This window comes from Megascapheus bottae, chromosome 27, assembly GCF_031878675.1.
Source record: "Megascapheus bottae isolate mThoBot1 chromosome 27, mThoBot2.hap1, whole genome shotgun sequence".
Classification (NCBI taxonomy): Eukaryota; Metazoa; Chordata; class Mammalia; order Rodentia; family Geomyidae; genus Megascapheus; species Megascapheus bottae.
In genome coordinates this window covers 2,253,017-2,276,402 of record NC_143535.1, presented here as the reverse complement: position 1 = coordinate 2,276,402, position 23,386 = coordinate 2,253,017, and the positions used below count along the sequence as shown (strand labels likewise).

Below are 23,386 nucleotides of genomic sequence, written 5' to 3'. Positions count from 1 at the left end.
GGTTTTAAAAATGACTAATTTGTGGAAAAAGGAAAACCAACTATAGTATAAGCATATTACAAAGAAGGGCTTTAGAACAGGTTAATTAATAACCCTGATATTATTGCTCTACCATATACAGACCTTTTGACATGTGGTAAAATACGTGGTTTATCCGCTGCCCTGGAAACTTCACTGTGAAGCTCTGCTTGCAGGAAATGTGATAAGAAATAGGCTTAACTTTATGTACCTCAATTCCAGTGTCACTTCAAGATGCTGTTTCTATTTCAGAGGACAAAGGATTCGCTGAGTGTTCTCTAATTTGTCCTCAAGCTTAGTTGAATGAGAGAGAGAGAGATACGAGGACTCTTCTAAGTCTGTCAGTAATTATGAAGTCATGTTCTCCTGGCTTTAATGACTGACAAGATGCTAATGAAGGCTCACAGTCTTCCCCAGGCAGCTGGAATGCAGTAGCCCATCAGTTTACCAGAACTGGGAGTGGGGGGAGAAAGGGGCCATGGCAGGAAGCTAGTAGATTCAAGAGTACAATTGATCCATTAAATTCCAAATTAGTCACCACATTCTAATGGTCTTTAGAACTGGGGCTGACAGTATGTTTCAAAATAGCTAACAGAGGTTTTGATGCTTCCTACACAAAGTCATGGTAAATATTTTGGTGACAGATATAACAATTTTCCCAATCTACTCATTGCATAAAGCTTAGATGTATTAAAGGCTACACTGTATCTCATAATTGCATATAACTGAGGGTCAGTTAAAGCTTTTCAATATGTAGAAAATTCTTTTACCATTTCATGTAGTCCTGAACATAGCTGTTACTCAGAGCTGGAGAAGACCTGGGGAAATGCTGCTGAAAAACAGTGAGATAGCACAGAAAGGGGCAAAAAAGAAAGTCTGAGATGGAAATCCAGGCCCTCTGTCTAGAGAGCCATAAGCTACAAGGTGAACCAATCTCCTTGAGAATGGCCTAAGGAACACGAGTCTTCCAGGAAGGCCTTTTGTAGATCGTGTGAAGAAAGGATGTGATAAGGGCTGCATGGGTAGTTCAGTGACAGAACACTTGTCTAGTGCCCAAGGCCCTGGGTTCAGTCCACAGCATGGAAAGAGGCAGGCAGGCAGGCAGGGAAGCAGGCAGGCAGGCAGGCAGGCAGAGAAGCAGGCAGGCAGGCAGGCAGGCAGGCAGGCAGGGAGGCAGGGAGGCAGGCAGGCAGGCAGGCAGGCAGGCAGGGAGGCAGGCAGGCAGGGAGGCAGGGAGGCAGGCAGGCAGGCAGGCAGGAGGCAGGGAGGCAGGCAGGCAGGCAGGGAAGCAGGCAGGCAGGCAGGCAGGGAGGCAGGGAGGCAGGGAGGCAGGGAGGCAGGCAGAATAGAGTTGTTGTAAGTACATCACATAGAACAGATTGACAAACAAATAAGGCCAAGAAGTTTTAAATAAAGTGATTGTTCACAGGAAGGCTGAGGCTCTGCAGAGCTTCCCCTGCCATGGCAGGTTAAAGTGGATAAGGTTTGGTGCCACCCTGGGCTCCAGCATTTGGGCAGGAAGTGATTACAGCTCACATTGGTTTCTCAGTTCTCATATTCTTGGAATGTGACTTCCCCCTGGAGAAGTGAAGTGCCGGACTTCTCCACAGCCTCTGCAGGGAGCAGTTTGCTCAAGGGAGTGAGCCCTGCTCCTAGAATGCTGCCTTCAGTAGAGACAAGAGCACAGCATGGGCAAAACTGACCTGGAATAGATAAAGGGGTGCAGCTCCTTTGAGGGCACAGATGGCTGTGCACTGACCTTCTCAACAAAAAGTCTTGTTAGTTGGACTCTGTGGGTCCCAGAAAGGAGCTGAGTCCATGCTTTGTGCCACGGTTGCCCACATTAATGAAGATGACCTCCAGGGAAGGGAGCTGGAAATCAGTGATTTCCCCCTCACTGTGATCCACCCGCCCAGATCCCAGCTGAAGGGCTCCAGCTCTTCAAGGGCAGGAAATGACATGGCTAGAGCTTGTCATTCTTGGTCTCTTCCTCTGCCCTCTCTCTTCCTTTCTCTCCCTTCCCCATTTCCCTCCCTCTTTCTCTCCCTCTCTCCTCTCACATTTTTGGAGACAGGATCTCATTAATTCAGCCTTGAATATTGGTCTTAAATTTTCAGATGTGAGATCCCACTTCCTCAGGTTTCCAACTATTGGGGTGAGTTTTCTTCATTATTTTATCCGCTTTCAAAACTGTAATGTGTTTCTTTAAAGGAATCCTTTAAAAATTCTGATTCTAGCGCTCACTAGGAGGTTCTAGTCAGTAGATAAGGGCAGCCACTGTGTCACACAAATCCCCCTTGAGTTTTCTAGCCGTGTGATGCCGTGTGGCCCTCCTCGGCGCCTCTCTCACGTCATCTCCTCTGCTCCTCTGACTGACATCACAAATATTTGAGGTCAAGAAATGTATCTTTTCTTTCTCTAACACTTCTGTCACAGGTGACAATGTTGATTCAAAGTAAATGGAGTCTGGTCCTTGAGAATGTCAGAGCTGGGTCTGAGGGGGAAAGACTTGCTGTCTAGGTGAAAAGAATTAACCAGACAAGAAATCCACAAGGACAAAGGCTTTCCAGTACAAGTGTAAGCAGATGTCTCAAAACACACTGACAAACAGAGCACAGAATGCCCAGAATGGGAATTTTAAAATAGTTTTGTTTTCCAAGAAGTATTTTAACCCATTCATTTTACTTAGAATGTTATCCATACAAGATCAAACTTCTGCTCCTCTTTATAATTAAGACAAATTCTTTAGCTATTATTATGATGCATTATTAATATTTCTCTTGATAGTGGAGATGACTCTCAGGGGTGCCAGCTTGCCAGAGAAATACTCTATGACTTGAGCCATGCCCACAATCCTTTTGCTTTAGGTTAGACGGGGTGTACATGCTCTGCCCTGGACTGACGTCAGTGGTCTTCCTATCCTTAGTGGGGATAAGAGGTGCTCACTGTCGTACCTGGCTTGTTTCGGGGACGGAATTTTCCTAACTTCATTAGTCTGACCTTGAACTATGATCCTCCAGCTTTCCACCTCCGGAGAAACAGATTAACAGGCCTGTACTAACATACCTGGTTCCACCCTCGATTTTTATTAATAACTCATTAACAACACAATTCTAAACTAGAAACCAAAATATACCTAGGAAGCCAAAGAACTCTGGCAGTCTTCAGCATGTGCTCAGGGAGGAGAGAGAGGCCCTGGTGACTTCTTCCTCATTTAACTACATGTCACTCTCTTGCTTAAAAATTGCCAGCGGTTCTGGTTCTCTTGTAGAATATGATTCAGACTCCCAAGAGTAGATTACCAGCATCAGCCAAGACAGAGTCCAGACATCCATTCCCACCCAGCCCAGTCCTGGATGTGGCCTGCAGCCATGCCACACTCCCATGCCATCCGTCCACACTCCCCTCAGTGCCTACAAGACCTTTGAACATGTATGCCACTCTATCTGCCACACTAACCCCCTCATTCAAATCTCAATTCCGTGTTCATTTCATTTCAGGCAGACACTTACTGTAAAAGAGGAAGAGAAAATAAGAACTCTTCCTACTTTAATGAATGACTTAGGGTTTTAAAACATTATTCAGGAAGATGTGGGCAGCTTATCTTGCTGTGAATTTACTGTAGTTCCAGCAGTACTTCACTTGTCTGGTACAGTTTTTATTTCCTTACCGTGATCAGTAATAGTCACAATAAAATTAAAACAGTAGAAAAAACAAACTTGAATATGTAGACACCAAGTGAACTCCTTGCACAATAGCCTGGGGGAAATTTATCCAGGTAAGTTATAGACCTTGTGTGGTCCAGTTATTTATCTGGCTCAGAGCTGAGCATTTTGATCCAATAGATTCAGTTTATCACCCACACACAATGTTAGGTGGTATGCTGTACTATGTCTAAAAGTGCATCAGGGGCTTCCATTAATTTCCCGAACCTGTGTATAATGATAACAGTGAACCATATTCAGAGCTGGAGTCTTTTGAGCCAATGAGGAAAAATGTAATTGTTCCAGAGAGAGGTGCAAAAAAACACCCTAATTATGCAATGGTTAGTGTTCAGTTGTGATGCTAGATGTGGGCAGAATTCCCTCCTGATGAAAACTGGGAACTCACTCTTCTCCTAAGAGACCTAAGAGACATCCCCTAATACAAATTTTAAAATTCCACTAGTAGCCAATCATTTGGAAAACCACAGAAAATTTAAGACTGCTAAAGAAAATCATTAAACAAATAAAACGGTCGTGGTTAGGGTTTCATGGTTGTACAGTATTCACTGGGAGAAGTTATTGAGACAAACGCTTCAGACTTATACACTTTCCCCAGGCATATCATATATCAACAACAGTTACCGGAAAAGATTCCAGTTCCTTAGCTACAGCACAATATGGAGAACCTAAGGATCGACTTCCGCAGAATGAAAATAGCAGCAATGGCATAAGGTTGTGGTGAGTTTACATGAAATGACATTCATAAAACATCCAGCCTCATGCCCACCTGCTAAGCATTATGGTCATGTTCATGCTGGGCCTTATCTCCTCAACAGCCCTCCACAAGCCTCTGTGGGTGTGAGTTCTCAAAAAAAAAAATAGCCAGAGGAAAATCCACTGGACCAGACATGCCAGATGCCAAAAAGCCGACAAGACTGAGGAGCCAGAGCCAGTCCAAGCCCTGCTACTCTTGGGTAATAGGGAAAATATGAACATGTGAAGAAGGCTCCTTGTCATAATAACTGCAACCAAACCAAACACTAGAGCTGAGGTGCCAGTGAGCATTTCAAACGCACAGCTGAAATCACAGCATTTGCTCACTGTACAAGATTCTTCCCACTGAACACACAAGAGTAAGTCACCAAAATATGAAATATCAAAACAGTGGAGTTCCCCAGGAATGGTCATAGCAGGAGATCTGAGTTTGCTTTTGGGACCAGTCTTACAGGAATACTCAACTGACTCATGAAAAGCCAATCAATGGATACTTTCACATATGCCATCGTCCAGCCCAGGAGCTGAGGAAACTAAGCTGTTTCTGCTGTGAGCAGCATGCGTCACGGACTTGTTCTGATTGAATTGATTTCCCTTGAGTTCTTCCATTCTCCAGGTTTGGTGCCCGTAGTGATGTGGCCCGCAAAAATATCCGCATGTCATGAGCTCTACAAGCTTTGAGAGGTAGCTTTCCTCCTTCCGTATTTCAGCATCTACAAGGGCTTACAGTGTCTACTGGGATGAACAAATTCATTCAAACCTAATTTATTAGGAGACTTCCCATGATGCAATTAGTGAAACGAAGGAATAATCAGTAGTGTAGGAATCAGTAGTGTAATTCCATATTTACTGAGCAAATCGTGGCAAATCTCCATAAGCCTGTATATCAGATGGGTGATAAAGAGGAGCCAGTGAGAAGGAGAAAATGACTTTTTAATGATGGGACAAAAAGAGAAAAAAGACACCCATAAACCAATCAAATAACAAATCAAATGAAAGTAAAAGTCTGCCATAAGTACTGCATGCATGATACAAACTTTATTTAAATATAGCCATATGTACATAAATGCACAGAGAGGCATGGAGAATTGTGGTGCTCTCAGGAGTGCACTCTCACTTGATATTGTATCCTAGTCCTTATGCTTTGTCATTTGATTTTTTACTCTTTTTCTTTTTTGTGCTTCTCAACAGCCCTTCACAAGCCTCTGTGAATGCTTTATGGTTGGCATGCCTTATTATATCATCAGAGATGACTTTTTAAATTCTCATAGCGATACAAAGGAAAAGCTTCTTATCTGTAGTTTAGGTGGCATTTTGCATTCTCCAGGCATATGTGTAGTAGCTCCTCAATTAGCCAACCTCAAGACGGGGACAAAGAAAGCAGGGAACTCTTGGGTCTTATGTTCTGCACTCTAGTTGTACAGACTCAGCAAGGATGCCACATGTATATGAATATGGACTTGGAAGCAGAAAGAAAAACATACCCGTAGCTCTGGAAAAGAATTCAGAATACAAACATTTTTAGCAGTGCTAAGTGGGTTGTGGGCTAGTCCTCACGGAGACAGCTGAGTAGAACTGGACCCTGTGGCACAGGGTTTGTCTCAGAAAACTCAGGAGCAAAGCTTCCCCTAGGCAGACAAGAACGTGTCTAGAAACATGAAGGCCTCCCTCAAACTTCCTTGAGCTATGTCAAGGACACAGCTGTTTAGACATGATTACCACTCACGGCGAGGTAGTCTTCACTTATTAAATGCATTTGAAACATGATTCATTCTTCTTTGAAGAGCTTCTTAATCATCTCATGGACCTGGTATTCAAAGGAAGTTCCTTGTTTTCTCCACAAAGTAGATTTTCTCAGAGCTGACTTGGGTTGGAAAATCCCAAGAGATTTGTTCATTCATAATGAAACTAAGATGTGAAACTTGAGCTCATGAAATGGCTGGGTGCTAAGAAAGGGCCTCTGTGTCTTACCTGGATTTATTCGAGGCAAGGTGGGAAGCCATCCGCAGCAGAGAGAATTCCACTTCCTGCTTAGTGGAACTCGATTCAAATGGCTTCATTCCGGTTCTTCATGTGAGTGTGGTTTTTACATTTTTCTCTTTCCTTTTCTTTCTGAATCATCCTGGTTCTCTTCCTCTCAGTGGTTCTGTGTGATTCTCATAAATTGTTCACTTTTGTTCAAGACACACAAGGTCAGATAAGCTAGGCTAATAGGAGGGCTTAACAGACAGGCAGACAGGCAGACAGACAATGTTTCCCTCACAAGCTATTTAGAACAGCCCTGAGTTTTTTAGTAGACACGATGTGTGTTTCCACATGTCCAGTAGGTCTTATTGCGATATGTTGAAGTTCACTTCTTCAAGGTTCTCCATATCAGTAAAGTGCCCACGGCACAGATAGCTCTTGAAGAAGACATTGGACAATACATTAAGGGAGAATTTGTTAAAGGCAGCTGGGAGAAAGCAGTTTCTAAAAGCCCTAGGGTGTTTGGGTGAAAATCGATCAGGGATTAAGGAAAGAAAACAGTAAATATTTCAGAATTTTGTCTCGGATCCTAGTAGTCTGACTAGGTACAAGGGAGATGGAGAAGCCACCTGGGCTGAGGTGTGGGTCATGCTTGTGTTGGTTCGACGATCTCACCTCCAGGATTGCGTTTCAACTCACAGTTAAACATCTACTTATTAAACTACCTAGTTGTGTTATTGAAAGTTTAAAATAACAAGTCCACAGTCACATAAATCCTATAAATCATGATCACATAAGTTCATGAAGCGTATACTTTCTTGACACATTTAGAAAACTATGCTTAAAATATGAGTGATAATAAAGATGATAGTGATAAGACAGCATTCCCACAGAGTAGGAAGTCCCATATTAAGTAGCCGGGATAGCAGCCGCATAGAATCATTGTCCAGATGTGTCACACATCTGGACATATTTCATTCTTTTCCAGGAAAACATAGTTTCAGCTCTACTCTGCCACACCACTAGGCCGACAGGAAACTCACCCTCAGTGGTTCTAGAGAAACACCTTCTCCTACTGATCTGCCCAGACTGCCTGGCTTTCAGTTCTACTAATTGCTGCTTCTGTGGCAGACTTGCTTTGGGGATGTCACCTACCCCAGGCCTAGGGTCTCACTGCTCTGCAGTCTCCTACCGTCTCCCACATCCTTAGAGTTCTTCCATGCAATGGGGCTCAGTTCTTCATGCTACCCCGAGTCCCTGGACTCTCTCACACTTGCAATATGGGTTTAGAAAACAATCACCTACCATCCTTGCTGGTTGAGATGCATTGTCTGCAAAAATAACCATGTCAAAATGAAATCCCCTGAACAACTAATTGATACTAATAAAAGTTATAGGTCAATAAAAATAAGACAAAACAATAATCTTGTCTCACCATGGAGAGTACTGTGCAGGCTTTGACTTATTCTTCTTGCTCTAGTCATTGAGCTGTCTTCATTCTGATTCTATCTGGCCACCAATTATGGGTGATCAATGTCTTTTGAGCATGTCACTACTATTTATTTATTTAGCCAGTCGTGGAGCTTCAGCTCTGATCCTGGTCTCTGACCCTGAGCCTCTATGTGCTCCAGGCTAGCACTCTACCACTTGTACCACAGCACCACTTCTGGCTTTTTCTGAGTCTCATAGACTTTCCTGCCTGGCTGCCTCTGAACCAGGATCCTCAGATCTCAGCCTCGGGAGTAGCTAGGGTGACAGGGTTTAGCCACTGGCTCCTGGCTGTCACTACTTTTTAATGACACCAACCAGATTTCGTGGCGTCACAGATGTCTTCTCAAGACGTTTTCTCTACTCTGTGGTGAAATGCCACATCAAAACAAGTGGAACTGACTCAGTAGTACACAGTACAAACTGCATGACATGTGGAGGGCTGGATGGTGGCCCTCCCCACCCCAGACTGAGGGAAAAGAGCAACCACCAAAACTTTAAAGCCTCAGGCAATCACTAGATACTTCTGCATATTATTGAATAACAATCTTTATAACATTATACAAATACTGTGTTTTAAAGAAATAAAACTTCTCAAGGTTCTAAAGCGATAGAATTAAGACTCTAAAGCAGGTCACAATCTTGATTCCAGGACCTAAGTTTATAACGATTCACAGCCATGTCCTATGGGTGCCCAAGTAGCTTCTAGTTTCTCATTTCTCCCATTTGGGGCACAAGGTGAGCCGGGAGCCAGATGGAGGTAAAATTTGGGTGTAGTCACCCATTTTTTGTGTATCTTTAGCAGCATCCCCTTATTTCTTGTACCCTATGCTCACAAGATACTTCCTGTTTTCCTTCCAAGAACCAATTCCTTCCTGGCCCTGCAAAAGAACAATTCTTGAATAACGGCTCTCCGTAGGGAAGTTTATGCCTACATTAATTCACACATGCTTTTTGAGTAGCTGCTAACTTCAACGTAGTTGTGGGGGTTTTTTCAGCATGAGGAATCCATGGGTAAAGAACACTCTTCTTTTTTAACCTTATGGTATCATCTTTAATAGCTATGCGAGGGCTTTCACCTCAACATGTCTATTTATGAGTGTATTGCATCTGGAGGAATGTCTCTTCTTCATCATTCTCCCCATCTCTGCAATATAGCTCATATATTCTAATCCATATCTGTTGTGTTCCTCTTATGATACTTGAACTATATTCAGTATATGAGGAGGTTACTATCTTTTTGCCCTCATGCTCTTCCTCTTTGTGAATCCTAGAGCTACATCTCACTGCAAATTCAATACATGTTCTTTCCCTCAAGGTCAAACACAAGGAAATAAAGGAATGAGTGAGTGAGCAACTATCATATTGCTTGAATTCTGATCATCATCAAAGCCTAAGGAGGCAAAGGTTAACACCCTCCTTTAAATAAAACTCCTGAGACTCCTAACTAAGATCTAACTGCAGACCTTGTAAGAGTCAGAGCTTGGAAGCGAAATTCCAGAGACAAGGAGAGCCTCCTTGTCTCCCTGCTCGAGAAAGGAATTTGTTCCCGGGAGTCCTGGTCTCATGAAAATGCTAGCAAGTAACCAGTATTTATTTCCCGGGCTAGGGGAGGTGGGTGAGAGCAATGATTACATTATTATCCTCTGTCACGTGTCTCCACTCCATCCATCTGCTGTTCAAACTGTGCAATCCCAAGAGATGTGGAGTAGAACTTTCCCTTACCCAACTGCCCCTCAGTTTGTAATTCTACTTCTGGAGTTCAAGTAATATTGACCTAGAGGTAGATTCTGTGCAAACAGGACAGATAGGTCCAGGGGGAAGAAGGCTGAGTTGGGAGGACACGGAGGGAAAACAGGATGGAGGAAGCTCAGAGGAAACGTGTTCTCCCCAGTGCTGGAAAGCGTGAGCCTTCGTGTAGCCAACTCCAGGCAAATTGGGAGGTAGGGAACTTTTTTTTTTTTCAATTCTTTATAGGCATCCAGTTAGGGCTGGATTTCTACTCTGAAGACTATAGATCTCAAAGTATACCATTAGGCTCTCAGTACGTACACTTCATACTATAAAAACTGAACTGGGATGAAGTTACAAACTTTGACTTGTTTAATACGACATCCCTAGATCACAGTTCTCTTTTGAGCTAGATTCAACATAGAGAAGACTCATCTATTCTAGAAAATTACTTATATAATCTTCCACATTTTACTTTACAGAACAGATTTAGTAACTATAAAATATATGAATCCACATACAGGGTCATAGGTAACTTGACTAAAGTTACCTATGGTCTGCAGACTAACTTCTAGTTAGTCAGGAAGCTGCCAGGAAGCTGGAGTACATTTTGTCCTGGGGGAGGGGTGGATAGACAAGGAAGACAGGAAAGGTAGGAAGATGCAGTTATAACAATTAATGTGCATATGTAACAATGGAATTGGAAATATTGAGAGGATGAGTGGAGCTGGGTGAGATAGGGAAGAATAATGAAGGGTACACTGATCAAGATATGTCATACTCATAAGCTGACATGAAGCTTTTTGGGCAACTACTTAAAGATAACAAAAAAGTTCTATTAAAAAAGTCCTGAAGTAAATGACATTGCCCCATTTGATAGGAAATGGAAAGACTTAGAAAAAAATCATATTAAGTGAAATAAGCCAGACTCAAAGGAACTTAGGCTCAATGGTTTCCCTCATTTGTCATAATCAGTAGAAACCTTGGGCTCTTATAGCAGAGATTTTCAATAGAGTAAAACCTAGATATATAAGGGCATACAGTATGACACTAAATGAAAGGACCTCTAGGATATAGAAACAAAAGCCATATAATGAGTGATTGTTGTCCTTAATGTACTATGTTATCTCTCATCTCTTTTGCTGTCCCTTGGTTATCTCATATTGTTACAGTATCTCACTTTGTTTCTGATATATTGGATATATTTGTATTTGGTTATTTGAAATTGGATAGGGAAGGGGGGGAAACAAGATGAGGGGTGGGGGTGGGGGGAGGGAAATGGGGACCAAGACATGAGAAAGTGTATCAATGTATGTGAAGTAATGCACCTTCCATCTGGCGAATGTAATGTAATCCTTCTATTAATTACAATAAAAAATATGAAAAAAAGTCCTGAAGAAAATATTTGATTCATCAAAGATATGAGAAAAATATAACAATCTGAGAACACTAATCTGCCTAAAAATATGCTTTATCTTTATAGTTTAGATTCTTTGTGTTTTTGTTTGTTTTGTTTTACAAGGGCTTATTTTGTAGAGCAGGTAGAAGTGGAAACATATCATTTTGAAGAAATATACTCTGAGATGCTTAGGTCAGGGGTAGGTTAGGGGCTAGCTGGTGAGTTGAGTAAGGTCATGATTTTATTCACATGGTTTCTAAGATAAATCAAAGGATGATATCAACGGTGAGTCACCCAAGGGATTTCATGTTCACAGATCCTGGACTCAGAGTTATATAAAGAGAGACGTTTGAGGAACTTGTGCTGAAAGGGAGCAGAATCAAGCGAGCTGAGCTTCTGGAGGGAGACGTCCACAATGCAGCTCCTTCTGCTGATTGCCTTCCTGCTGGTGGTGGCTTCTGGGGCGGCTCCTCTGGCCAGTGTGGAGGAGACGCAGGCCCTGGCATTTGCTAAAGTAAGTACTGTCTCTCAGATTTGCTGCATTTGTTTCATTTTTGAAAAGTACTACTTAAAGACTGGCCTGTGTGGTGTGTGCTTCCCGCATAAGATTTTTCTTTGCCATAAAAGAAAATAAAAAGCAAGTATTGGTTTGAAAACAATGCCATGACATTGGTGACTGATAGCTGCGCTTTCTACTAAAAAGCTCTGGCCGAGGAATTTTAGTACAGCATACTGGAATTCACTTTAGTTGCAATATTTTATGCTGGTTATCCAATGCCAATTAATAATCTTCGATTTAAACAATGGCCTGACGGGTTTACCCTTTCAGGCTACTGTGATGGTTTCAGCCTAATCTAACATTTATCCCAAATAGTTCATAAGCATTTTTTAAATCATTTTTTTCAATTTGTGCTTTTGTTCCCATTAAGACTTGGATCTATTTTCTAAATCATTACTTCTAGGGGGGGAAGGAGGTTACTATCTTTGCTCAGGATGTCCTTGAACTTGGGAGCTCACATGAACTTTCCATCTCAGCCTCCTGAGTATGCATCTAGCTGTTGTCTAAAATTAGTTTACATATGTCTTGTCAATGCTCAGGACTGAGCCCCACCTTAAATGAACGTAAGCACCCAACCTGAAAGAGTTTATCCCACTTGCTGATAGTTACAATATGCCGGATGCTAAAACAGCTCTTTAAAAGTAGAAACAAGTCTGAGGAAGTAGAAACACATTTATTTTTTCTTTGTGCTTCTAGGAACAAACTTGGCTAATAAATTATGACATATTTCTGAGAACACATGAAGTTAAGAATTTTTCTTCATTATAATTAATTGCCAGGATATAATAGTAATCCAATCTGAAATTCAAATACCTGATTCAAAAACATGAGTATAAAGCAGATTTGCATGTAACAGAACTGCCAATAGACTTTTCTGTGTATGACTTTGCACAACTGAATGTATTTTTTTTAAAGAAATATTTGACAGACTTTTATGGCTACAAGACAGAGGACATTCCAACAGCAAAAATGGAAATCAGTAGGAACTTCCTAGAGGAAAAACTCCAGGAAATGCAGACATTCTTTGGGCTGAAAGTAACAGGGAAGCTAGACTCGTCTACTCTGGAAACAATGCACACACCTCGATGTGGAGTGCCCGACGCTCACGACTTCAGAACCCTGCCCCGGCGGCCTGTGTGGAACAAACGCCATCTCACCTACAGGTAATGCAGATGCAGGGAGCCTTGTGTTTCCTACGTCCACACTGGCCTGGCCCCTAGAAGGCTGAACCTCTTAGACATGCTACCGCCCAAATCTAGAAGTAGTAGACAAGAGGCCTCATTTCACCGTTAACACTACTCTGTGTTGACCTCCATTATCTCGAGAAGGGACAGTAGGTCACTCAAGGAAGAGTTTCAATTCTCTGGCCTGCAAATCAGTATAGAACAGAGCAGAAAAGCCACAGATAAGCTGGGCATTAAGGAAGAGGAGAGGAGAGAAAAGGAAAGGAAAGGAGAGGGGGGGACAGAGAGACACTGAATAGTGGGCTGGATAAACACGGACGTCTGTGAGCAGAGCAAGAGGCACTATGATATCTATACACAATGATGACCTGTAAATCCTAACCCAATCTGATTTATAAAGAAGCAAGCTTTTCTCATCTAGAATGATTTTTGAATCACCCTCCAGTCGTAGTGGCAAACAAAGATGTTGGTATAACAAAACCGACATGTGGTTTCTGTCTTGTCTTCCTCTCTTTCTGATGAAGAATCCACAATTACACCCCTGACCTGAAGAACAAGGATGTCGATTATGCCATCCAGAAAGCCTTTCAAGTATGGAGTGATGTGACACCCTTGAAATTCAGAAAGACATACGCAGGCGACGCTGACATTGTGATACTTTTTGCACACAGAGGTAAAGAACTTGCACCCCGCTCTGCACTGAGTGTGATTCTGTGGGAGCTATGTAGAAGGACTGCCTTTCTTCCCTTTTTTGAACAGAACATGGAGACTTCAGTTCTTTTGATGGCAGAGGTGGGATCTTGGCTCATGCTTATGGACCAGGCTCTGGTATTGGAGGAGATGCACATTTTGATGAGGCAGAAATATGGAGTAACAATCTCAAAGGTAGGGGGAAAAGACCCACTAAGCAAATGAAGACTGAATGTAATAAATATTTGTCCTGATTTTCAAAGACTCTGACAAGAAATCATCACATCACCTGTTCTGATTACAACTTTTCTAAATCAAATTTACATGAGCCCAGATTTCATTTCCCCTAAACTGAGGCATTGGGCTAGACTATTACAAGGATTGGCTATGAGAATATAGGAGGATTCTAGGGGCAAATTCATTAGTATTAATCCAGGAAAAGGGAAAATCTATTAGTTAGGTTTGATGGTAAAATTGATAAACTCAAAAGCCAACACAAACACTAATGCTGTCTTTTAACAACAGATAGAGTAAGGTGAATAAAAAAGAATAAAGGGGCCATTGTTGTATCTCATCATATATGCTCACAATTTCTTAGGTTCACAGTGAAAGAAAACATTAAAGTGGTAGAGAACTTACATGCCTATGAACAAACACAAGACTATATACATATATATGTATGAAAGATAATTGCACAAGGTTGAGAGTGTAGTAATAATTACAAGAAGAAACAGTTGAGAGGTTCAAAAGCTACTTAGGAGCAAGAAGTTCTGGTATTTGGTTGTATACTAGAGTAACTACAGTCAACAACCATGTCCTATATACTTCAGAAAGCTAGAAAAAAGGATTCTGAGTGTGTTCATCACGAGATAAGAAATCTCTGTAGAGATAAATGTATTTACTCTGATTTGACCATTGTACACATATGTATCAAAAATCACATGGTCTAAGCCAGGCATGGTGGCTCACGCCTATAATCCTAGCTTTTCAGGAGGCTGAGATCTGAGGATCAAGGTTCAAAGCCAGCCAGGGCACAAAAGGACCTGAGACTCCTATCTCCAATTAACCTCTAGAAAATGGGAAGAGGGGCTTGGCTCAAGAGTAGGGTGGTAGCCTTGAGCTGAAGAGCCCAGAGACAGCCCCCAGGCCCAGTTCAAACCCCATGATCCCCCCCTCACAAAATCACATGGTCTATGCAATTTGATGTGTCAGAAAACGATGGCTATGTATATTCAGACCGTCACCCTTCTTTGGTGGGTTTTCTCTCAGGCACAAACTTGTTCCTTGTGGCTGTTCATGAACTTGGTCATTCCCTGGGACTCGATCATTCCAATGACCCAAAGGCAATAATGTTCCCCACCTACAGTTACCGTGACCCCAACACATTTCCCCTCTCTGATGATGACATACGTGGCATTCAGTCCCTTTACGGTGAGTTGAACGTCGTTGTTTTCCATCTTAAAGTTCCTGAGTCTTATGACTGGTCTAATATATCTATCTACATTTGGATTGAACTCTTCTGTCTTTTCTTTTGAGCTCCACAACACTGTTAGAAGGTAGGTGTGCAGATATCATCTTCATTTTACAGATTGGAGACCTTGCCTATCAGGCAAGGATCCAAAGCCTTTCCACTGGAGTTCTTTCTACCAAAGATTCTATAACTCCACTGAAGATGACACAGAGAACAATCTAACTGGAAAAGGAAAATCAAAGTGATCAGAAATACTGCTTGAAACCATGTGGAAGAATCCTGCGTGGATTCAAGATTTTTTTTTTTAATGTACAGAGAACTTAAATTGGCTTTGGTGTATTTTCTGTCAGGAAAACAGAATGTTTTTTAAAGAACAGTTCTTCTTATGACCTAAAGTGCTCACTTTTCCCAAATGGTTTTTGAAATATATTTTCAGGAGCCCCACAGACATACCAACCCAAGCCAAGCCCTGACGACCATCGACCAGATGTCTGTGACCCCAACTTGAATTTTGATGCTATCACTACAATGGGAGATAAAATCCTTTTCTTTAAAGACAGGTATGAGCATTCTCATTTCCAACAAATATTAGTGGTTTTGTCCTTAGGATTCTTTTATTTTTAATGTCAGAGAATACTCAACCATTATCTTTCTGATCTCAACTTCCCAAGTATCTAGGATCACGGGTAGGAGGGTCTGGTGCTCCACAAGTATCAGTAACAATTTTTAACATTAAATGTTTTTCACATCAGGTTCTTTTGGTGGAAGCATCCTGGAAGACCAGCCACTGGTGTTAATTTAATTAATTCCATGTGGCCATCCTTACCGGCCAGCATTCAAGCTGCTTTTGAAATTAAAGCCCAACACAAAGTCTTTCTTTTTAAAGGTAACTGCAGTATTTACTTCTGCTATCAAGCACACTTTAAAGAGAAGAACAAATTGGGGAAATATTATTACTTTTTATAGATGTAGGCCAAAAGAGCATTCCAAATTTTCTTCATGGTAGTTCTGAACTATAAGCTAATGTCACTATAACTAGCTACCTAGGAATCATTTGTAATTCTTGGGGAACATTTCTAAAATATGAAATGTGTTTCTAATATATATTTATGGAAAGAAACATGGAATCATAGAACATAAACCATGCTGAAGAGACATAGAGAAGACGTTTTCCCAGTGTTTTCCCAGCATACACCAGGCTCTAGGTTTTAATCTCAGCACTGGGATCAAAAAAAGAACAAAAATCAATATATTTCAGAGCTTGGAAAGAAATGTATTAAGTCCGTATTTTTGTTACTGTTTTCTGTGAAATTCAAATACATCCTTTTTCTTCTTTGCCCTTATAGATGACAAGTTCTGGTTAATTACCAATTCAAGACCACAATCAAACTATCCCAAGAGTATTTATTCTCTGGGCTTCCCCAAATCTGTGAAAAAAGTTGATGCAGCACTCTTCAACCCACTTTACTATAAGGCCTACTTCTTTGTGGGTAACCAGTACTGGAGGTGAGGTTTGATGGTTCAGAGTTGTTCCTAAGGTTTATGGATAAACCAGGCATCAAACTAAGTGCTCCACAAGATAGTTTTGCTTTGTATGTTCTCAGACTCCTGGGAGAGAGATCAAGAGAATGCAGAGTAGAAAGTCATTGTCAACCTACATCTTCTCTCTTTGCCTTTGGTTTCTGATGTAAGAGTAGTATATAATCTCATTTTAAAAGCAAGCACATTAAATAAAATGCCATGTTACTAAGCAGTAGAAATACTGGGGAAATGTTATAGACCTGTGAGGCCTGGAATTTCGTTTATGGTCATCTTAAAGGGTGCATAGATACCTACTGATTTGGTCTTTCCATTATCACTGGAACCAGAAGACAAAATGAGTGACCTATTCTCTGAGGGACAAGAGACCAGATAATCAAGCCATGCCAGGAGCTCCTCTGAATCGTTTTGTTCTAAGTATCTCATTCCAAAGTGGGCCAGAATCCTCTCTCTTCTCTTCTGAGGAAACAGCTATTTCCCAGATTGCTTACATGGTAGACATAAGGCCTAACAAAATGTTTCAAGGTTACATTGTCGCCTCTATTTGTTCTTGGACATTTTAAATTCAACGTCTGCTTTCCGTTGAATGCCACAAGCTTTTGATATGAGTTTGCAACCGAGTTCAGTCGCATTTGAGAAGGAGAACTTTTGATGTTAGCCAGGAGGACTTTTTAAAGACCTCATGAAATTGTGTCATTTGTCACAGCTTGCAATTGTTCACCAGAACAGTTCAACTCTGACCAGGGGCTCTATTTACTTTGATGCTGCATAACAACGGAAGGTTTTTCTATTCTTTTCCTTGAAACAGTGAGATTTTTTTTTCCCGTTTTCCCTCTATTTCCAGCGGCAGGAAATTATGAGCAACTAATTCTTGGAGAATTAAGTTGAACAAAACTAAGATAACAGGTACTTTCAACTGGCGTGTGGAAGTCTAGAGAGAAACCATACTATATACTCGAGGATAAAAGAGAATTTGGAAAAATCAAGACCTGACTATGTGGCCTCGCGATAATGAAAGCCTAACTTTCAATTTCCTCTACTACGTCTTTAAAACCTATTGGGTCCATGGCTCTAAAATGATTTCCTTCTGTTACCTTCCAGGTTACACCATTGATGTTGTCTTAGTAGAAAGCTTTGAAAGAAAGGCAATGGCTTGCACTTGCTGGAGTACAGGGGGAGGTGGAGGGGGGGCAGAGTCAGTACCATCACACACTACTACCTTCTGGAGCAAGTGCTGGGAGAGGCACTGTGGCCTGGCAGTCAGGAAGCCCAGGCGCTGAGTGCTGTGGGGACACAGAAGAATCAGTCAAGTGTTTAATGTTGATTTTGTCGGCACGGGTAAAGGCCTTTCGGGAGAGGATATGGGGTTATGGATCACGTCATAAACTCCACTTCCTGCTTTTCTTCCACAGGTACGATATGCGTAGACAGTTCATGGAGCCAGCTTATCCCAAGTTAATCAGCACAGGTTTCCCTGGGCTTGAAAATAAAATGGATGCAGTCTTCTATTTCAAAGGTAAGTAGATTCAGAAAGTACAAAGATACCCAGGTTAAAGCACCACCAGGAACAGAGAGTGGATTCCCCATTGGAGAGAGAAGAAACAAACAGTCTAGGCTCAGGATGGACAACAGAGGAGATGGAGCCAGGGGCTGTGGTGTCTTTCCTCCGGTGGTGTAGAAGGTAGAGGGGGTCGAATTGTTGATACCTCCTGTGACTGAGCCTCTGGGGTTTTCTATGACCCCTGCTGAGTCGTGTGTCCAGTAAGCCATTGGCACCCAAGACTCAGGCAAGTCCTTCTTGCATCTGGCATTCTGTCCTCACAGAAGCTCACTGGCTGGGACTGAAGATGGGACGAGAGAAGCTCGGATATGTGCTAGAAATACCTTCAAGATTCCCACAGCCTTACTTCTCTTTAGGGCCTTGTTTACACTCCCCTGGGCCCCTTACCTCTCTGGGCTCTCCATCCAGAGTGTGATGGGCCATGTATGGACATGAGGGCAGATAGACAGCGAGAGGTCCCTCACATCTATGTTCTCACATCCCATGTAGTCTAGTAATCTATAAAAACAGATTTTTAAAAAATAAAAGAAGAAATGCGTTGGGGAAAGTAAGCTTTTTCTTTTCCTTTCAGGACACTACTATTTCTTCCAAGGACCTAATCAATTCGAATACGATGTCCAACGGCATCAAATCACCAAGCGGTTGAAAAGCAATAGTTGGTTTGGATGTTAGAAATGATGTAATTAATGGTATTTATCAACTCACTTCAGTTTAACAAGCATTCATTGTATATTTATAATATGCTCAGGGTACCTACTACATTGTACTATGTATCATTAAACCAAAGTAAATCTATAGTTTATGACTGTATAGATGAATAATTACATAAAGGATCAACCAGTATTTTGTATTTTTGTTTAGTTCTGTTAAGATTGAAAACGGGGGGGGGGGGGAGTTAGAGGGCAGGGTAATAGGGACCAAGACATGTGAAAGGGTATCAATATATGTGAATTAATGCACCTTCTATCTGGCAAATATCATGTAACCCTTTTATTAATTACAATTAAAAAAAGATTAAAAACAGTTCTTTTTAAAAGGAGAACCCTCTATAAAGGAGGTCACTCTATAAATTAATCCCTAACAACCCTGGTGTGAGTAGATAGAATTACTACTTCTCTGGCTTAATTAAAATGAAACATGTTTTTGTTTTGTGACACAAAAAGTTTGGATGCAGCTTCTGCATCTTGCTGATTACTGAAGATTTTCAGTCCCAATGTCCTCCAGATGCAAGCCTGGCCCTTGGGGCCTCTTCTCTTCTCTGTTCGCAAGCGAGTTTCAGTTCATTCTGTGTGTGTGTGTGTGTGTGTGTGTGTGTGTGTGTGTGTGTGTGTGTGTGTGTGTGTGTGTGTGTGTGTGTGTGTGTTCTGTGTCGGGGTGAGGAGATGGGAAGGAGTGTGGTGTGTTGACACAGATGAACTAGGAGAGACCCCCTAGATTTCCATTATATTCTACAAGTCAGGCAATGCAATGAGAAGTACTAGACTTTAGGATTGTCATTTCATCATAAAAGGGACCTACTGCAGCTATGATCTGTTAAACTGCAGGAAGGGAAAGGGTGACTGATCTCTTGCTAGGGCAGATATTCTGGGCAGCAATGGGTGGCACAAAGTCTATGAAACTGGAAACTAGAAAATCTGCTCCTTTTTAATAACTCACCATGTGATCATGAACAAGTAAGCTGATCTCTTTAAAGTGAATGAAAATCATCCTACCTCTTAGATCTGTTCTGAGGATTAATACAAATGAAGCCACTGGCCTGTACCAGACACTCCACGGAAGCCTGTTTCTCCCCAGCCTAACTTCCCTTGGCTGGCGATTCCCAGATTGTCTGCCAGATATGTCTACACTCCAGAAACCACTTTAACTTGTGAGGAAGACAGAGAGCCCAATGGGATTCTTTTGCTAGTGTATACTTTTCTTCAGTATATATTACCATAAGCCATCCAAAGTTAGAAACACTGTCACCTGATTCTGGCTATTATTCCTGATACCTGTTATAGATATTATATAATATAGTTGTCAGAGTTTTTCTATTTCTGCCATGTAGATCACACTCATAAAAATTTTTAATTCCTAGTCTAGATCAAAGGGAAAAAGGACACAGAAAAACAAGTGACTAATTTGGTATTGCTGAACTAAGAAGTCCAGAAACTGGGATCCTAACTGAAGGCTATCTAACCCCCAAACTCACGCCCAGTCCACTGTGCCACTTTCAGGTGAAAACTTTTTAACCACTGAGAAACACAGTTTGGAACTGCTTGGTCCAATTTCTAGGTACAAAATAAATTGGCTATTGTTAATTATAGTTTGAAGCCAGCCTTGGCAGAAAAGTTCAAGAGTTTTCAACTCCAGTTAGCCAGCAAATTATTAGACTAGAGACATGGTTCAGATGATAGGGTGTCAGTTCTACCAGCAAAGCTGAGTCAGGGTGTAAGGTCCTGAACTTAAGACTGTTGCTAGCAAAAATTAAAAGGTTAATAAATTTTCAAAAGTAGAAGTGTGGTTCCTCCTCTGTAATTTTGGAGCAACAAGTTTCCATAACAACATTGTATGGTAATGAGGCTTGAGGAGGAGTTTTTCCACTTACGCTCTAAGTTGGTGACTTTGAACAATATGTTCCCATCTTGGTAATTAAATAAACTCTAACTTTCAAAACTAACAAGGACTGGGGAAATGTTTGTCAGATTGCTAAGGTACTGGCTTGTGCTTGTTTCCTCTGATCCTTGATGCTGGGTTTTGATGAGGAGCACTTTGTGGTCAAGGAGATTTTTTTTCTGGTTGGTATTTTTCCCCAGGATTTGGAATGCTGACCCATTTCTGCAACTAAGGAGGCATTTTTTAATCTTAGTGACACACCATGACTGTGGATAGGCTTGAGTCCTAAGTGGGTCACATCTGAGCAGCATCAGAGGAATGACGACAGGCAGAAGGAGGGCAGAAGGCAGAAGGACATGCCCATGTGAGGATTTGTCAGACAGAGTTAAGTGGCATATGCAAGGTTCGGTTTCTAAGAATGTGACCATTTAAGCCATAAGCTATGTGCGAAAGGCTACATTTAGAAAATAAGAGTGTTATTAACAGATGAAATGAAAAGGCTGGGATTAGTCTAGAGACAGAAAGCTTACTTTTGTTCTGGCTTTGACTGAACAGTACTGTACCTCCTCTATTACTAACTTCCTATGTGGACTTAAACATTTTAAATCTTTCTGAACTTCAATTTCCTCATCTGTGAAATGGGCATGTTACTATGCACCTTGAAATTTAGTTGTAAAGGTTAGAAAATGGTCTATGCAATGTTTGGGGAGCATAGTAGACAATCAATCTAGTTTGGTGCTCTCATTTCTTATAGGACATCTTTGGATATAGAGGTTAATATGACCACGCTACACCCTTGGAGAACATTCAAAGTCATTAATTATCTAGAACTCGATGAAATCATGAAAGATCGAAGTCCTGGCTCCCTTTGTTCACTTTCCTGTGCAGTTTAATGGAAAGTAGTCTGGCACACTGATACCATAACACACATAAGAATTCAAGAGTTTAAATGAAAATATGCAGTCAGGTGACAATCTGAGTCATTCCCTTAGTTGATACATAGGTGTAAGAGACACAGAGTTAACAGAATTTTCCTGGAGGGAAACTCAATCTCTAAATTTACTTGCAATTGCCATATCATATGTAAAAACAGGACTTTGATCTGCAACCTGTAGCAAACTTCCCAGAGATCAGTCCCTAAGGAGTCTAACTGCTGCCATGTCAGATCTTCAGGAAATCAGATTATCAGGTGTGGTGGAATTTCGGGAAGAACAATAATTCTGTCAACATACTGGACATACACTTTTCCACCAGCTAGACAACACTAAGGCTGTTTCTCTGCTGGATGAGTTTTGATTATGGGAGAGCAAAAACAGATTGTGGTCCTAGAATTTCATACTCACACGTGACATCTCACTTAGTAAATGTTAACAAAAGCCCTTCTCAAACCAGCAAACATGAACTAGCCTTGGGGGAAAAATTGCAGAAAAACAAAATTTCTAACTCAATATGAACAGCTATACAAATTATTAAAAAAATCAATATTGTCTATTTTCTCTACTCTGTTTGACAACTTCAATGTGAAATCTCCAAACTTTCACATGATGCACTTAATTTAATTCACTGCCTCTGTTTACCATTTTTATTCTTACCGGGTTTCGTTTCCCCCAGTTTTGATGAGTTTCCTTTTTTTGCCAGTCCTGGGGCTTGAACTCGGGGCCTAAGCACTGTTCTTGAGCTTTCTCTAGGCTAGCACTCTATCACTTGAGCCACAGCCCCACTTCCGTCCTTTTCTGTGCATGTGGTACCAAGGAATCGAACCCAGGGCTTCATGCTTGCTAGGCAAGGACTCAACCAAAATGCTTCACTCCGGTCCCTAAAAAGTATTTCTTAACTAGCATTCTTTTTTATTTCACCATCACTTGGGATAATTTGCCTTTTTAAGAGCTACTAAAACAATAATTTATGTTTCTCTATTTCGCACAATTAGAATATTTATGCCAAGAGTGTTACGAAATGCCGATCCTCCATGATATCTGAGTTGCCTGTCGCCACCTAAAAGCTATTATCAATGCGTAGGAATTTGAATAATGAAGTTTTAGCCTTCTTGCCACTTGTGTTAAGTGATCTTAATCATTATGCTTTCTTTTTTCATTTTTTTCCACTATGCTTTTTAAAACGAGAAAAACAAACTTTTCATTTTGTTTTGAACATGTAAGTCAGGATTTGATGTTTCCAGCTCATCTTTTCCTCTCTTTCATGAAGGTCATGGCACAACAGTACCTCCTCCAAGCGTCTTTCATATGCGCTCTAGGCTGGATACCACCCTCGGTGGACCCTATGCTGTCTCCACTACCCCAACTGAACAGTATTAGGTTAGCCCAAATCCCCGGGTTACAGCATCAATCGAGAAGAAAGATATGTCACTACCTCTTCCCAATCTACACCTTGGTTGCTTCAAAAACAGTAAGAGGTCATCAATTTTCTATGTGAGACTCATCAGCATAGAAATCAGATTTACACAACATCCAAGCGTGTACACTTGGAACAAGTCTGCCAACAATGCATTTGAAAAGTATTTTTTTAAAGTCCTGAATAATTACTAGTCTTCAGCTTATCATTTCACTTGTCATTCCCAGCATGCTCTGCCCTTTGGTAAAAAAAATATGCAAATAGGCAAACAAATTTTAAAAAGCAATAAATAAGCTGATCAAGGAAGGATGAGGAAGACAGCAGGAGCAGGCACAAAAAGTTCAAAATGTTGCTTG

General features: G+C 41.3%; 1 protein-coding gene and 1 long non-coding RNA gene across 3 annotated transcripts in view; one reads left to right on the top strand and one right to left on the bottom strand.

The window, feature by feature from the left end:
* The window catches only part of LOC150045408 (uncharacterized), a 262,795-nt gene that overhangs the window by 120,697 nt on the left and 118,712 nt on the right, over positions 1–23,386 (bottom strand). The gene's annotated exons all lie outside the window — the stretch shown is intronic.
* Positions 11,449–18,914, top strand: Mmp12 (matrix metallopeptidase 12). Its single transcript, XM_090319782.1, has 10 exons — positions 11,449–11,593; positions 12,554–12,801; positions 13,347–13,495; positions 13,582–13,707; positions 14,782–14,943; positions 15,420–15,543; positions 15,736–15,869; positions 16,330–16,489; positions 17,935–18,038; positions 18,655–18,914. The coding sequence occupies exons 1-10, from the start codon at positions 11,495–11,497 to the stop codon at positions 18,753–18,755; spliced, it is 1,407 nt and encodes a 468-aa protein (XP_090175908.1). The 5' UTR covers positions 11,449–11,494; the 3' UTR covers positions 18,756–18,914.